Here is a 16,007-nt window from a genome sequence, read left to right as displayed (position 1 = left end):
AGCCCAATAATAAGGATGAGAAGGGCGTAACAGGGATCTGTCAAGATATATGCATCGCTTGCTCCTCTGTCTACGGGTACTCATTGCCGTGCTGTAGGAGGTCTTTGTGGACGAGATAGGATACCTTAACGTGCTACAAGTATGGTTGGTCCCTTGAAAGTCGGCAGCTCGGGCATGTTCGCCCGTCACTGTGTCAACGGGCGTATTTTGCCAAGACGGATCTGTAGTGCCCGCCAAGTCGGGATATCTGGCTGATGAGGAGGCATATTACGACGACGATTGTCCTTGGCTGGAACATGTTGATTCCTGCCTTCTTTTCCTACCGAGTTGGTCGAGTTGTATCTTTGCAATTTCTTCATTCAAGACGTCTCACGACAGGTACAGAATTGGCGGAGACCAATCGTCATAATCTACATAAGGTATGCGCCTCTTGCCATTCCACCTCGTAAAGTTGGTCGTAAAGCAACGGCCTCGTCCTGACAAGCACGTGGCAGGCAGGCGATAAGCCTTATTTCCGTATATTGACTGTATACAGTCCGATATACTATAGGCACACGACCACATCGGATACGACATACAGTCTCGATTCCATACCTGGCGACTTGGAGAGATCTCCGCTGAGCAGAAGATATTGTCGACATTCGCGGTGTCCAGTCCAATAACGATCACGTGGCCGACTTCGGCATACTGGAGATTTGGCTTTTTCTCTCTGACGGTTAGAAAGCAGTGAAGCGCGAGAACTACGACAGGGTTTAGGCGGATAGACGGCACGCAAAAGTACCCCAAACATGGCCCCGAGAGGTTACAAAAATGTCAAAGGATATACATCATTGGACGGTGTTTACGTGGACACGGCAGAAAAGCCGCAGCAAAAGAGGAAGGAACGCGTGTCAGATGAGCAGGAGCACCAGGCTCCTTCCTATTCCTCACACAACAACAGCTCACACGACTCACACGACGACTTTCAAGACTCCCCGTATGACGGCTCGGACGACGGTGGTTACAATCCGTCAATACGACGAGCATACGATTCGATGGATTCTCACAAGCCGATGCTGCTCCAGCGAGCGAGGTCTGCTTCGACGAGAAAGGGTGGCGTCGCCCTTTCGTATGCTCTTCCTCGACGCCGTTTCACCCGCTACTTCACCCTCGTGATTGCCACATCCATCATTGCCTTCATCTTCGTCTTGTCTCACGCCAGCTGGACCGAAAGAGCTGCGTTGGCGGCAGGGAACATTGCCAGACCTCCTTCGAAGCCACCAGCCTGGGAGGAGTTTCCCTTCCTGAAACGCTACCATGGCGGTCTACGCACATTGATCCCACGCAGCAACAATAAGCCCGAATATCCTGATCCTGACAACAACTCACTCTCTCCCGACCCAGCGAAGGCCCCTGCCGAAGTCGACAAAAGAGCACCTGCCGCCGATGCATACAACCCATACCCCAACTACACATCGGAAGAGTACAAGAAGGAGCATGATCCCATGGTGAAGTGCACTCTGGACAAGGAGGGAAAGATCAGTGCCCCACGGCTGCATGTATATCATGGCGTGACCGAGGGCTTTCCCGATCCCGTCATGGGCTCGTATGAACTCTTCGGTCTGGACAATGATGTCTGCTTCGAGCGATATGGTCGTCTCGGTCCCTACGGCTATGGCTACAGCAGGAAATGGGGCGGTAGCGGAGCCGGCATGGCTGGCGACAGAGAGGGAGCCGAGGAGGTATGGGGCGATGGCCTAGAGGTTGACTACAGGGCGGTGAGGTGGGGAGACGCTCAAGATCGATGCAACGAGGCCAATCGCTTCCGATTCAAGTCGAGACCGAAGGCGCGTAATCACTTCTTCCAGACCATGGCCAGCGGTGGCTTGGACAAAGAAGGTCCCGAGTCTACATCAGGAGAAAAGAGCGATCCCGAGAAGAGCAAATCGGGTAAGAAGCTTCTCCCCCGCACCGCGGTCCTCATCCGTACCTGGTGGGACTACGACTACGACTATGAAGACCTTTTCTACCTCCGTGCCTTGGTCAACGAGTTGTCCATTCAGTCGGGTGGAGAGTACACCATCCACTTTCTCATTCATGTCAAGGACGATAACATGCAGATCTGGAGCGACGACGAGACGTACCAGCGTGTGCTGAACGACGCTCTCCCCGACGAATTCCGCGGCATGGGCACTCTCTGGTCCGAAAGACAAATGGGCCTGATCTATGGTGGAGTCGAGGAATCATTCTACCGCGATCTCCCGGTTCATGGTGCTTACCGTTCCACATACATGCCCGTCCAATACTTTGCCCACATGCATCCCGAGTACGACTTTTTCTGGCACTGGGAGATGGATGTTCGCTACACAGGTCATTTCTACCATTTGTTCGACAAAGTCAGCAAGTGGGCTAAGCAACAGCCTCGCAAAGGTCTCTGGGAGCGCAACAGTCGCTTCTACATTCCCTCGGAGCACGGTAGCTGGGACGACTTCAAGCATCTGGTGAGAGTGCAGACCGAACACGGCACCGCACACAAATCGAGCATGTACAACAAGATTGCGGCGGGCTCGGATCCCAAAACTGTTGCAGACACTGCTGAACGGCCCGAAGCACCCGTCTGGGGCCCTCATCCTCCGACAGGCCCTGGCAATGAACTGGAGACAGATATGGACGTGATCCCAGACACAGAATATGCCAAAGATGACTACCAGTGGGGCGTAGGTGAAGAAGCCGACTTCATCACTTTCAACCCGCTGTTTGATCCCGACGGTACCAATTGGATTTTGGCGGAAGATGTCACTGGCTATAACACTTCAGAGAGCTTTCCCCCACGTCGTACAGCCATCATCACGGCATCCCGTCTCAGTCGTCGCTTGCTCGAGACAATGCACCGCGAGACTGCCTTGAAACGGCACACAATGTTTTCCGAGATGTGGCCCGGTAGCTGCGCTCTCCACCATGGCTTCAAAGCAGTTTATGCCCCTCACCCTGTCTATATTGATCGTAGATGGCCCACCTCCTATCTTGCTGCCATCTTCAACAATGGACGCAATGGTGCCGCAGGCGGTGCCAGGACGAGCATCTTCAGCGACGAGCGCCAACATAATTTTCTCGGCACGACGTGGTACTACCATGCAGGCTTCCCGGCCAACCTGTGGAAACGCTGGCTGGGCTACAAAGTCGACAACGACGGCGGCGAAGAAGCAGAGCTGGCAGGGGAGGGCCGCATGTGCTTGCCGGCGATGCTTCTGCATCCTGTCAAGCAGGTAGACCTAATCTACGAGCACCAGGTCGGCGAGTAGTCGAATGTGGTCGACCATGAGTATTTTTATTAACGACTATTGATGACGTGCGCATTGCTTTCTTCGTACAATTGCTGATACCCACTTGTTGGTCGTTGAATTTGCGATGAATGGACAGTATTTAATCGGGGCGATAGAGTGAGGGACGCCGCTCTGGGATAATTCGTACACACATACCTAAGGTACCTTACCTCATAATTCGTTCAATATGTTTTTACTTTTGAACGAATTATGAGGTATGTCTCGTACGGTGCATCATTCATCCTCCATGGTTTCCAGAGAAAGGAGCAGAAGACCGAGAAAATGTCAAGTCTTACAAATCAAACGACGAATTCGTTGCTCAGATCAAACTTTCGTTCAATCCCCTTCATGTTTGTTTTCCCAATATATGTGAAATCCTCCACTGTTCTAGGCAGATCCTCACCGCAAATTCGTCCTTGATAAATCGTCATAGGTCGTGAAAGTATCGTGTTAACCGGTCCAACAATCCACAACTTTTCCTGCTGAGATGAGAGAAAGACCCGCTTTCACAGGATTGAGGTAAGATGAGATGCTATAGTGTACAATAATAGCGGCACTCCGAGGAGTATGTATGTTCTGGAAATAAGGTAGGTTTACGCACCCCACGGAGGTAAGCTGCAAGAGTCGGAGCTATGGCCCATGACGTGCATAATGTCCGGCGGGGTAAAGTCGACGGCTCATACCAAGAGCCAAACCACGGCATTGTGTGCGGCAGGTATATAACACGCAGATCACAGTTGGCCAATTTTATACCGTTTGTTCAAAGATTATCTAGCATTTCCTTTTCTTCTGCTACCATAAATTTAAAAACATCTCTTCGAAAGTTTCGGTCTCTACGTCACAAAAAAACTTCACAATGGCTAGTGTTATCAACGCCGTGTCCAATGCCGTTGGCATCAACAAGATCCCTCACAAGCAGCTCGGCCACAAAGGTCCCAGTGTGCCACAGTTGGGATTTGGTACCATGGGATTGTCTGCATTTTACGGCAAGCCCAAGCCCGATGCCGAGCGATTTGCCATCCTAGACCAGCTTTACGAGGCCGGAGAGTACTTCTGGGACACGGCTGATATGTATGGCGACTCCGAGGACCTGCTAGGAGAGTGGTTCAAGCAGAACCCTGGCAAGAGGGAGAAGATCTTCCTCGCCAGCAAGTTTGCCAACTGCATTGATGAGACCGGCAGGCGATGGATCGATTCGAGCCCGGCATATGCTAAGAAGGCTTGTGCCAAGTCATTGGCTCGCCTTGGAGTAGACCACATCGATCTCTACTATGTTCACCGTGTCGACAAGGAGACGCCGATCGAGAAGACCATGGAGGCACTAAAGGAGCTCGTTGAGGAGGGCAAGATCAAGTATATCGGTCTCTCCGAGGTCTCTGCCGATACTCTGCGCAGAGCATGCAAGATCCACCACGTCCAGGCTGTGCAAATCGAGTACTCTCCCTTTGCTCTCGAAATCGAGAGTGATGAAATTAACGTGCTGAGTGTTGCTCGTGAGCTCGGAGTTGCAATTGTCTGCTACTCACCAATCGGACGCGGTATGTTCTCTGGTGCCATCAAGAGCCCCGACGATTTCGAGGAGGGCGACTTCAGGAAGATGGCTCCTCGATTCCAGCCGGAGAACTTCAACAAGAACTTGGAGTTGGTCCAAGCTCTTACCGCCATTGCCGACAGGAAGAACATCACTACAGCCCAGCTCACACTAGCATGGATCATGGCTCAGGTATGTTTTGTTTGTTCTCTGCCTTCTCCCTGTTCACCATACTGATTCAAATACAATAGGGCGATGACTTCTTCCCCATCCCGGGTACGACCAACCCCAAGCGTCTCGAGGAGAACTTAGGCGCCACAAAGGTCTATCTCTCCACCGAGGAGGAGCAAGAGATAAGAGATGCATGCAACAAGGCCGAGATTGCTGGAACTAGATATCCGGCAGCTTTTGCTGCTGTTCTTTACGCAGATACTCCTCCACTTTAAGTAGTTGTGCCAAGATAAAGACCCAAGCTACCGAACAATGAATGTATAGACAGAAACAGCTACAACTGTATGAAGGCATATGATGAGTGGACTGTATATAGAGCTTGATAAATTAGTCAACACTTCTTTGCCACCTTTGTTCGCTTTTGATTCATATGCATGAAGTATGAAGGTTCCTTCAGTCACCATGATACGTGTTTAACCTATTCGCAAGTTGTTTCTACTAAGTGCGGAAGGAAGCCCCAGGTTCTGGAATATAATATCACTTTCAAGAATTCAACATCACCTTTAGAAAGACATGTACTGTACTGTAGCCATTCATTCCATATATCGTGGTATATCTAATTGATACTTCCAGACAGAGAGAAACTAAGTTGTCTGGGTATGATTGCCATTATTATACAAACATATACCTGATGACCAATGAGTCGTCGGGAGCCGTAGATGAACTTATCGCCTTCCCCGGACTAATTCCTGGTCCCTCGAGCCGTCGAATCAAGGTCCTAGCTCGAACAGACTATTCAAATCTGATAGCCAATGACACCTGCCCTCCCCCTCATAAGGATCAAGACTTCATGTTAAAGCAGAACCCTTCCCTCTTGGTATGAGTCCTCGAGATGCAGCCAGTTGCTGCAGCAGGGAGACCTCACTTATCAATTCAATATTGCAGAATTTCCAGAACTCCCAAACGCCATATTGCAAAACCTTCAAAATCCAGAGTTACATCTTTGTCGAGCAATAATAGGAAATCCCAATGCTCCAAAGCGTTATGCATCTTTCTTCTTCTTCTCCTCCAAACCATCGAATTTTCTTCATGCCACATTCCGAGACCTGATAGCCCAAACCGTCACCCTCGATGTATCACGTCCATATCTGCAAAAATCACAGATACCATCCAGACTAGGCTCGATGTTCAAAATAACTTCTCGGTAGGTCCAGTCACGACAAACCCTTGCACGGAATAGAATTTGAATATGGCGATTGCTGCTGATTCACTGTGTCCTTTCTACCGCTTCATTTGAGCTTCATTGCTACTTTACTACCACTTCACTTCCGCTTCACTTTTGCTTTACTGCTATTTCATTGCTGATTTACTACGGTTTGATCCTCAAGTCGCTTCTGCCTCATTGTTGCTCCACAGTAGCTTTTTTGTTGATATATCGAGGCCTTATCACGGCCTTATTGCTGCTTCGGTACTGCTTCGCTGTCACTTCTCAGCTATCTTACTGCAAGCTTTACTATCTTGAAGTTGCGATTCAAGCCTGGACTGCTGGTCGACTTCGGTAGATCTCCATACCTATTTGTGGACCATATTTGCATCTTTTGAGTCATCTAGGCAGATAAACAGTGGAGTGTGGTACAGGAGATTTCAAAACTCTTCGACGCTCGCCTGGCTTTGATGCTAGCCCGGCCGTTGACTGCTGATCATACAAACGACTGCATAGTACTGATCTTCTTACTAGCCCCTATACACTTGCCGCCTCCCTCTCCCACGTCCCCCTCTCCCACATACACGCCCGCTCCTTGGTGACCTGCAGCTCCTTCTCCTTGATGACATCTCTCAGCCCCCTCTGCAGATCCGCAATGCACTCCCTGCAGAATCGCGTTTCATCCTTGCTGGCGGTGTCTGTGGTGTTGACCTGGCGGGCGTGCCAATCGTTGCATAGCCGTCTCTCTTCGAGGCCTGGCAGCTGCTCGTCGCTGCCGTTGTTGTTGTTGTTGTTGTTGTTGTTGTTGTCGTTGCCGTTGTCCCTGGCCAAAGAGGTATCAAATCCAGCAGCTGGATCTCTGGGCCATTTGGATCTGATGGGAGGAGATTGAGAGAGAGCTATGGCACAGTATTGAGGGATTGCGCTTGTGTGTGTGCACAGCGTGGAGTAGATGAACTTTGATTGGCACATTCTTTCTTCGGACCTGTCTATTATTTAGCTGTTGGGATACATCATATCTGACTTCGAGCTTGGACTTACGTGTGTGTCGTTTTGCTCCTTCTTTCCAGTGGTATAGATAATGAGCAGGTCGAAGAAGTGTTCTGCTATTCTTGACTTTCCGCTTTCTTTATGGCTCCCTGATATATGTTGCTGATGATTTGGATGATAGAACGTTTGGAGAGCCGATCAGATCACGATGTCTTCATGTCCTTGTGCAAACAAATTGGAAATGGAGCAAGCCTTCAGCTGAAAGCAATATGTGAATTTGTGTGTGTGCACATCCCCTGTATAGACACTCGGCATCTCGGCGCTCCTGTTTGATATTTGTTTTGCCGTTGCTGAAAGATAGCTGGAAGATTGCTTGTGCCCCGTCGCCTCTTCGTTTCTTAAGCAGTCGACTACAGGAGGACAAACGTGGAAGCAGGAGGCGCAGGACGAAGAATCTAGCTCACAGGTCCATCGTGCCGTTTTGATCACGACGCAATCAGCATTAGGAAGAACATCACTTCTCGATATGCCTACCTAAGGTAATCAGCTAAGGAGAGAATATGTCTACGTGGTGCTTCACTACGAGGACAAACGAGGAAGGTGCGTGGTTGGACTTACTTACCTACCTTTTAAAGGGCCTCGGAGAGACTTCACAAAAATCTTGATCGTCTTCACCTTCTTTCCACTTTCCCCTCCTGCTTCTGCGTTCCAAGTCTCAGCACTTGCCATATTCTTGGGCGTCTTCTAGTCATCCTTTTCTCAGATTGTTACATTGGAAAGAAGAGCTGATGCGCTTCAGCAATGTCCTCGAGAACTCGATCTTTATAACGAAATGTGGACATCAAGTAAATCATGGTGCTTCTCATTTTCTATAATCAATATAGTACCAAGGCAGCTTTGTACATAAACAACCGCCGAGAACAGACATCAGAACATGAAACAGACTTTACTCATGTATACACATGCACACAGCGAATGCTGAAGGTGCGTCGTCAACCTTATTCGAGAACCCATGTCGATCTATAATTCCGTAGCCGTGTGTTGGCGCGAAGACTCAGTCTTCGATGGCACATTGACGCTCGCCATACATCGAAAATTGGAGGAAGATGACAGCGTCTTCGGCGATGGTACCCAAGGACCCGATGAGCCAGGGAAGGTTGGTCATGATGTACTGCTTTTCGACCGAGTGACAGATAATCTAATCTCGTTAGTGACTGGCGAACAAACGGGTAGAAGATATACTCACTCCTGCACCGTAGGTAAGGTTTCCCATCAAGGAGAGCAGAAAGAAAAGCAAGGACAAGCCATCGCAAGACTTCTCCTTGTGGTTTTTTATGATTTGAGGGATGCGGGCGCTGGGATAAAGTCAGCTTGACTCCAAAGTGTGAATTCAGAGACGATTTACCCCAAGTAACAGACAGCACTCGCATAGCCCAAGATCTCAGCGCCGAGAGGAGTTGGGCTGCTCTCACCAGATGAGCCTTCCGGAGATGGTCTCCATGCGCCAGCCCTCCAAGCAAGAGCCCAGCCAGCAGTACCAGCAAGAAGGATCATGAGCACACTAAGCGTGTTCCTAAGGTATGCATTCTTTCCAGGCTCCTCCTCGAGTATCTTGGCGAGACTGTCTCGTCTCTCCCCACTGGCTCTGGTGCTTCTTCTGCTTGCAGCGCTGCTGCGTCTCCTGCTACCAGGCAGACCAAGATTCTCCTCATGGCTTGCGCGACGAACGATAAGAGGATCCTCCTCGGTGGCAGCACCATTCTCTTGCTCGCCCTGAACCTGCGTCTGAGTTGACAATTTGCGCTCACGACGCGCGTTGATCGTGTTGTAGTAGAAGCATTGTGAGAGAAGAACGGCATCGGCAAAACAAAAGTAGATGGCCAGAGCAATCACTGTTGGCACAAGGCCAGCCCAGGCCGCACCAATTAAGTTTGTGATGTCGCCTACCATCCACACAAGCAGAAAAGTAATGGAGATGCCTGAGGCAGACCCTTGTCGGTAATTCTCGATCAGTTGAGGAACCTGGTCCAATCAGTCTCTACATTGAGAAGCAGCGGTCCATCTCTGCACATGGTATATCTACCTACCAACAAGAAAACCCAACAGGCCAACGAAATGGAACCTGCAACACCGGACAGCGCTTCGTGCGCCGTCAACGGGATTGCGTCAAGCATGGTAGGGGTGTATGTAAGAATGCAGTGAAAGTGCGATAGCTCAGGTCGGAGGAATACAGCCAATTGATGCGGCTGACACGCGACCTATCTCAAGCAAGTAACACAGACACGCGATCACACGCAATTGATTTCTATCGCATGTGTCAATATTTTCTCTCTGTTCCTGCAGATAAGCAAATGTGTGGGGAAAGGTAATACTTGCTTCTTTGCTTGTTGGGGGGCTGGACTTGCGATCATGTCTCATGCCGTGACGCAAAATTGCTGACCTCCATCGACCCCAGCTCTTGTCCCTTCCTTCTGCGATGCCGTGGTTTCCCCATTCGGATATTCTGAACACAGGGAGCGCAGAGCATGGACCTTGTCATCGTATCTCATGCCTTAGTCTTAAGACACGCCATATCTACCTTGATTATCACACGTCGAATGACACTAAGCTATCTAGGGATTGCACCAATCGTGTCATGCTTCAATGCTGCAGGCAAAGATCCAACAGCGTGTCCAAACGTGAAACCTTCAGCTTCAGGAGCTGCACCACGATCTATATGATCTATACAAGTACATTTGACCCTGTACCTCGTAATGACAACTGCGCGCAGCAATGCCACCTTCATCGACGCCCGTGCCTGACTTCCAACACTTCCCCGAAAGAAGCCTCTGACGAAGGTGACGCAGCGACTTGACTATTCTGGTATTATGCAGCGAAATTCGCGCTACAGTATCTGATTCTCGTCTGTGTTGTTTCTGCCTCTTTGTGTTGCAGCACATCTTATGGCCAGCTATACAGATACAGGAATGTCGTATGAATGTATTTGTCTGCTATACCTAGACTTCACGGTTGTACAACACTAGACTTCAGGGCCTTCCAAATTCGATCGCCGCATTGCATTATCACATCGAATAGCCTACCTTACCTAGGTAGGCTTCCACAATCTGGGTGGATGGTATGAGACCCTGGATATGCAACACGATATTGACTGATTTAATTAAGTGCTTGCTGCAATTTTGTGCAAATGAAAAAGTTTCGACGTCCCAAGGCTCTGGGACCTAACACTTGACAGTGACGGTCCAGTCTTCTATGGTCCTACCATATCGACAAGTAATCTCCCGATTCTTTGTTGACTGTCATTTGGGATATGGAAACAAACAAGCCGGGAACTCTGCCAGCCCTAGGGCAGTAGTGGCCGCTGCACGTCCCGTTCGGCACTGCATGAGATGTGCAGTGGACATGTAGGGTATGTCCACTGTACAGCAGAACTTTCTCTCATCCTGATAGGTACCTTAAGCAAGTCGAAGTGCCTTGGGCTGTCTTCGCTACGAAGTCAATGGGAGTCAAAGTTCGATCCGGAAGAGGGCGCTGATCCGTGTATCCACAGTCGTCGTAGGCCCTTGTAAATCTACGGCACGCCTTCTCGGATGTTTATGACCCTCCTTGGACAGCCACAATCATCAATGAATGGACCTTAAGATTGAGAAGCCGGAGGATCGTCGCGCAGTGACCATGATACGTTCACGCGCATGTAAGGAACTGGTATAGCCGTTCATTTAGAGTATTCCGATGGCGTGGCGTGGGATCTTGGCTGGGAGACTAGAGCAAGCTAAGGTTTGCGAAATCACCATGCATTTTACCGGTCATCCCCAACGTCGCTCCCTCTTCGCCATCTACGTCCAGGCTGGAGCACTGGCTCGCTAACATGCATCGAGTCTACTTTAATTCAGAATAGATGTGTGTTCCCCCAGGCCTCTGCCAGTCGCTAACACTCTATCCCTGCACACCGATCATCAAGGTTCACAAGTCCTCGTGCACGAATCAGCTATGGAACCCTTGACTCTTCACTTCCCATTTTAAGCGTGCACCACCAAAGGCTCTCACGAGCTAGCCTACCCAAGCTGGCTAGTCTCGCGCAATGAAACAATGTGACGGCTTTCTCCAAGCTGCAGATGGTGAGAACCGGAATCTTCACTTGCTTTATAATGGTTATGGTGTGTCGGTTCCGCGACTACTCTGAGGTAATTCTGCTGTTTCCTGCTGCGGCGCATCCTTTGGCGGAGGCCTGTTACGTCCGTTTCTCCACTGCTGCACACAACACGAGGTCCCCCATCTTGCAGCACAGGGATATCCATATATTAGCAGTAGCTTCCTGCATAGACAAGGTTGCGGCGGCCCATCCTCCCGGTCCTGACGACAGCTCACATCACTTGCTTGACCGAAGCCTGTTGCCCTCCTGGCATTCCACGGAACGTCGCTTCCCCGACCGAGGCCTGCCTTGGCGTGGTGTAAACTCTCTAACGCCGTAAGACCAGTACCTAAAAGGAATATACAAAAACTCAAACCCCATCAATAATCTCGACGAAGCCTTGATGACCCTAAGCCATGGGCCTTAATTGACAATCCTCGTTGCATGTGTGGGTGCAGATCATGAAATCGCTGAAGAGCGTCCAAGGTATCGCGGAGTAGTGCATTATCGGATCATTGTAATCAAAACTCCTCTGGATCACTTGCACTTCTGAACCACTATACTCTGTTTGACACACCTCGGTGTCTACACTCCGGTCCAATGTCATCCATCAGAGAAACAACGATTCACGCCCGACCGGTGACCACGCCACCCCTGAATCGAAAGTACATGCGCGCTTGCCACGACTATCAGCCTGCCCAAACCACGCTCTCTGGCTCTACTGGCGGTGTCTCTGTGACGGTCCCACTGGAAGAGGGTGATATAATCTTGGTACATCTCACTCATGCCAATGGTTGGGCAGATGGGACCGTCCTGCAGACTGGAGCGAGAGGTTGGATCCCCACGAACTTCTGCCAGATCTTCGATCATCCTTTCATTCGAAGTCTTATGCATGGTTTGACCCAATTATGGGATTATCTCAGTTCGCAAGGTGGTGGCATGGCCATGATCGATGAGAGGCAAGACTACGTCCAGGGCCTCATAGCTGGCGTGCGGCGTTTGCTAGTATGACTGATCACTATGACATATTTTCAAAATTGTGCTAATAATCAGACAGGAGCACTGCGATTGTCTGCATAGGTACGATGCCGCGATCCAAGAACACATTGGTCTTCGTCGAACCCGCAAAACTCTGCTTGCCGAATTGGCAGTTCTCATTAAATGCCGAAAACAGATACAAGACACATTCTCCACAGACAGTCCTGGCGAGGTGTCATGGTCTACGATTGACGATTACATGAGCAAAGCATTCAGAGTCACATGTCGCGCTGTACGATTCTTGGATCTCTGGATCCAAGGGGCTGGTTCAAGGCGTTTGCGCATCAATTCATCTTTTGACGATGGCGCGAATGTCGAGCATAGCTTTCCTTCCTCGTCCACAAATTCGTTCTCGCCCATTCTACCTGCGGAGCTACGAACTATCGACGAAGATCGTGTGCGCCCTGTCACAGATCTACCAGAACAAGCCGGGCTCTTCGATTTTGATCTACAGCCGAGAAAGTCAGAAGATTCCCACGGAAGCTTAGAATCTGTAACCCAGTCTGAATCCGTTGGCATCGATGCGCAGTCTATATCAGTATTACCGGATGATCCGGTCAGCTCACTGACTGAAACAAGCTCAGACGTGCAGGATCGTCAAGGCTCTCCCTTGTTGGGACTTAGGCCCGACGATCGCTCTGGACTTGGGCAGCACCTAGAAGAACGTAGCAACTCCAACCTTGCAGGTGAGAGACTTTCTGCTGCACACGATCACCTATTAGGACACATCGGTGCGTTCTTGGGTTTGCATCTACAGTCAAGAACATCTATGGATTTGACGAATGCTATGAAGAGATCTTCTGATGCCTACATTGGACTCATCACTGTGATCCGGGCGATATGGATACATGATTCATGCCGATCAGAGGAAGTTCGAGATGTCATGGAAGAGATGCACGGGAACCTCCAGAGCTTGTCAGACGCAGCACAGACTCTATGCACGTCCTCTGAACCTTTCGAAGACCCTACCTTACTCAGACCCGGACTACGAAAGGGTCTAGTGGGTGCTGCCACAGCCTGTGTTCGATCCGCAGGAGAAGGAACTGTGAAGGCTCGTCGACTTCTGGACCAGAACGGAGACTTCACCCTTGACCTTACCGCTGCTTATCAACAAGACCAATCGTTCAGAGGACACCTTGCTGCAGTGGATCCCGAGGCTATCGATGATGGACCAGGTGAATCTGAGGCACAGGTTGTTACTGTTGATGACGTCGATGAGGCCATATACCAAGAGCATGAGATGGGTGCGGTCGAGGGACATGGACAAAAGGCTCTGCATGTGCGAGCCGCTACCCTGGGTAGCAAAGACTTCGTTCCAATTGTGAAGGATAATGAGCTAGCCCCTCGGCCTAGATCGTCCCCACAAGTCTCAAACACAACACGTTCAGTACTCGACCAAGCTTCACCCACGCCAACGTCTGTTAGGACCCCAATCTCGCCAGATAGTCTGCTCAGAGATCCCTGGGATACTCAGATGCAGACACGCAAGCACAGCCTCGTAATGTCGGCGAGTGAGTCTTTGAGTACATACCAGAACAGCTTCAGAAACTCAGTAGGCAGTGCTAGATCACATACTTCCACCAGGGCGACAACACCTGATCGCTCAAATAGCTCCGAGAAGGATGATCCTAAGTTGACCAGCTTCCCGAGCAAATCAAGCTTACGATCAGCGACGACCCTCGCGAGTGACGGGAGCGATAACGAAGCTGAGATACTTGCCGTTTCTTATGCACATGAGCTGCTTTACAACAAAGATGGCGAAATCCTCGGTGGCACTCTTCGAGCCCTTGTGGAGAAGCTCACAAGCCAACACTCGCCACCGGACCCGACCTTCGTCAACACTTTCTACCTCACGTTCCGGCTATTCACAGATGCTAACCAACTTGCGCAAGCATTGATAGACCGATTTCGTTATGTTGGAGAAAGTAAGACCGAGAGCGTGCCCGCTCGACTAAGGGTCTACAATTTCATGAAAGGCTGGCTGGAGTCTCACTGGCTGAACGAGCATGACTCTGAAGCAATACCTACAATCCAAGCATTTGCAAGCGAGGATATGAAGCAGTTCCTTGCGGCTCCTGGACGAAAACTACTTGAACTGACTGAAAAGGCCTCTCGACAAGAAAGAACGGACTCTGTTTCCCAAATCGTCAAACCAGTCGGCAAGATCAGTGTCTCCTTGGGCACAGAGTACCAGAAACAGAACGTGCCAAGCTCAGTAATCACTAAGGGCCAGCTAAATATCTTGCGAACAGCCCTCACTGACGCTTCAATCGGTTGTGTGACTGATTTTGACCCTACCGAAATTGCTCGTCAATTTACTCTGATACAATCCCGGACTTTCTGCGCAATCGAGGCCCAAGAGCTGCTGAACACCAAATGGACTAAGGCCTCATCCGCCAACAGCAACATCCGTACCATGGCGCGCTTCGCCACAGATCTTACCAACCTTGTCGCTGACAGCATACTGTCAGCTGAGGAGCTGAAGAAGCGTGCGCTTGTCATCAAGCACTGGATCCGCATAGGAAAAGCTTGTCTCAATCTCAGCAACTACGACAGCGTCATGGCTATTGTATGTTCACTCAGCTCGTCCACCATTCTCCGTTTGAGAGCTTCTTGGAGTGCAGTATCTCAGAAGTGGAAGAACACCTTCGAAGAGCTGAAGAACGTCGTGGATATAAGTCGTAATTACGCCGTCCTTCGTCAACGCCTCAGAACACCCAGAGCACCATGTCTTCCTTTCGTGGGCATTTACCTTACCGACTTGACCTTTGTGGACGCGGGCAATCAGGACTTCCGTACACTCCCTAGTAGTGACGACACTATCCAGCCTATCAAAATCATCAACTTTGACAAACATATGCGCACAGCGCGAATAATCTCGGATCTCCAACGCTATCAAGTTTGTTACCGCCTTCGGGCCGTGGACGAATTACAAGAGTGGATCAACACCATGATAGATCGGGTACATACAAGCGAGCAGTGCACCATGCAAAGCTTCTGGCGGCGATCCCTGAAACTGGAGCCTAAGCCTGCCGATTGTTTCGAGGGAGTCAGCCAGGTCAGGATCCGCGAAAATAGTCTTAGCAGAACAACATCCAACTCAAGCACTGTGGATGGAGTGATACAACCAGTCAACAGATCCATTGCGGCATTCAGGATTGGGCATAAAGTCAGCAAGAGTGGCCTGAACAGTGTTTTCACTCGTGACAAGCGCGACTTCTTGTCGAATTTAGGCTTCAAGAACGACATAGAGGTGAAGTTGAAGCCAGCGGAATCTGTATGAAGCGAGCCTGGATCCGATTCGTATCAGACCCTGGGAGCGAGACCTGGAGGGAGCCACTAGAAAGGGAGTCGCAGATGGCCGCTGAGATCAAGAGAGCCCCGGGAAGCCATACAGGGTTTCAGGAAAAGTGGAAACAAAACAATTTCAAGCAACGAAAATGGAAAAGCATCGGATGATTCGTCAAAAATCACTATATCACTGGTAATTGGGAGATCAAGGAATGGACAATGGAAGGGTCAGTCGGATGGGGGAAAGGAAACAAAAACACCATGGCATGCTTTTCTGCGAAACGATACCACCTCAGCGTTGTTTTTCTTTACTCGGCTGGGTTTTTTTTCGCAGCCTCGTTTGCGGCTTCT

The 16,007-nt window shown here is 50.0% G+C and overlaps 4 protein-coding genes across 4 annotated transcripts; 3 read left to right on the top strand and 1 right to left on the bottom strand.

Annotated features, from left to right (window-relative positions):
• Positions 1-788: 788 nt before the first annotated feature.
• On the top strand, positions 789-3,281 carry AAFC00_004459 (uncharacterized protein; the record flags this gene model as incomplete). Its single annotated transcript, XM_069344105.1, has 1 exon — positions 789-3,281. The coding sequence occupies one exon, from the start codon at positions 789-791 to the stop codon at positions 3,279-3,281; it is 2,493 nt and encodes an 830-aa protein (XP_069196518.1).
• Positions 3,282-4,158: 877 nt separating this feature from the next.
• On the top strand, positions 4,159-5,279 carry AAFC00_004458 (uncharacterized protein; the record flags this gene model as incomplete). The annotated part of the gene is made up of 2 exons (XM_069344104.1): positions 4,159-5,025; positions 5,085-5,279. The coding sequence occupies 2 exons, from the start codon at positions 4,159-4,161 to the stop codon at positions 5,277-5,279; spliced, it is 1,062 nt and encodes a 353-aa protein (XP_069196517.1).
• A 2,973-nt stretch (positions 5,280-8,252) lies between these two features.
• On the bottom strand, positions 8,253-9,372 carry AAFC00_004457 (uncharacterized protein; the record flags this gene model as incomplete). Its single annotated transcript, XM_069344103.1, has 4 exons — positions 8,253-8,396; positions 8,445-8,553; positions 8,604-9,220; positions 9,286-9,372. The coding sequence occupies 4 exons, from the start codon at positions 9,370-9,372 to the stop codon at positions 8,253-8,255; spliced, it is 957 nt and encodes a 318-aa protein (XP_069196516.1).
• A 2,555-nt stretch (positions 9,373-11,927) lies between these two features.
• On the top strand, positions 11,928-15,648 carry AAFC00_004456 (uncharacterized protein; the record flags this gene model as incomplete). The annotated part of the gene is made up of 2 exons (XM_069344102.1): positions 11,928-12,332; positions 12,385-15,648. The coding sequence occupies 2 exons, from the start codon at positions 11,928-11,930 to the stop codon at positions 15,646-15,648; spliced, it is 3,669 nt and encodes a 1,222-aa protein (XP_069196515.1).
• Positions 15,649-16,007: the final 359 nt, after the last annotated feature.

Source organism: Neodothiora populina, assembly GCF_041146345.1.
Source record: "Neodothiora populina strain CPC 39397 chromosome Unknown canker_contig_3, whole genome shotgun sequence".
Taxonomy (NCBI): Eukaryota; Fungi; Ascomycota; class Dothideomycetes; order Dothideales; family Dothioraceae; genus Neodothiora; species Neodothiora populina.
The sequence above is the reverse complement of the archived record's forward strand: the minus strand, read 5'-3'. Positions and strand labels throughout refer to the sequence as shown.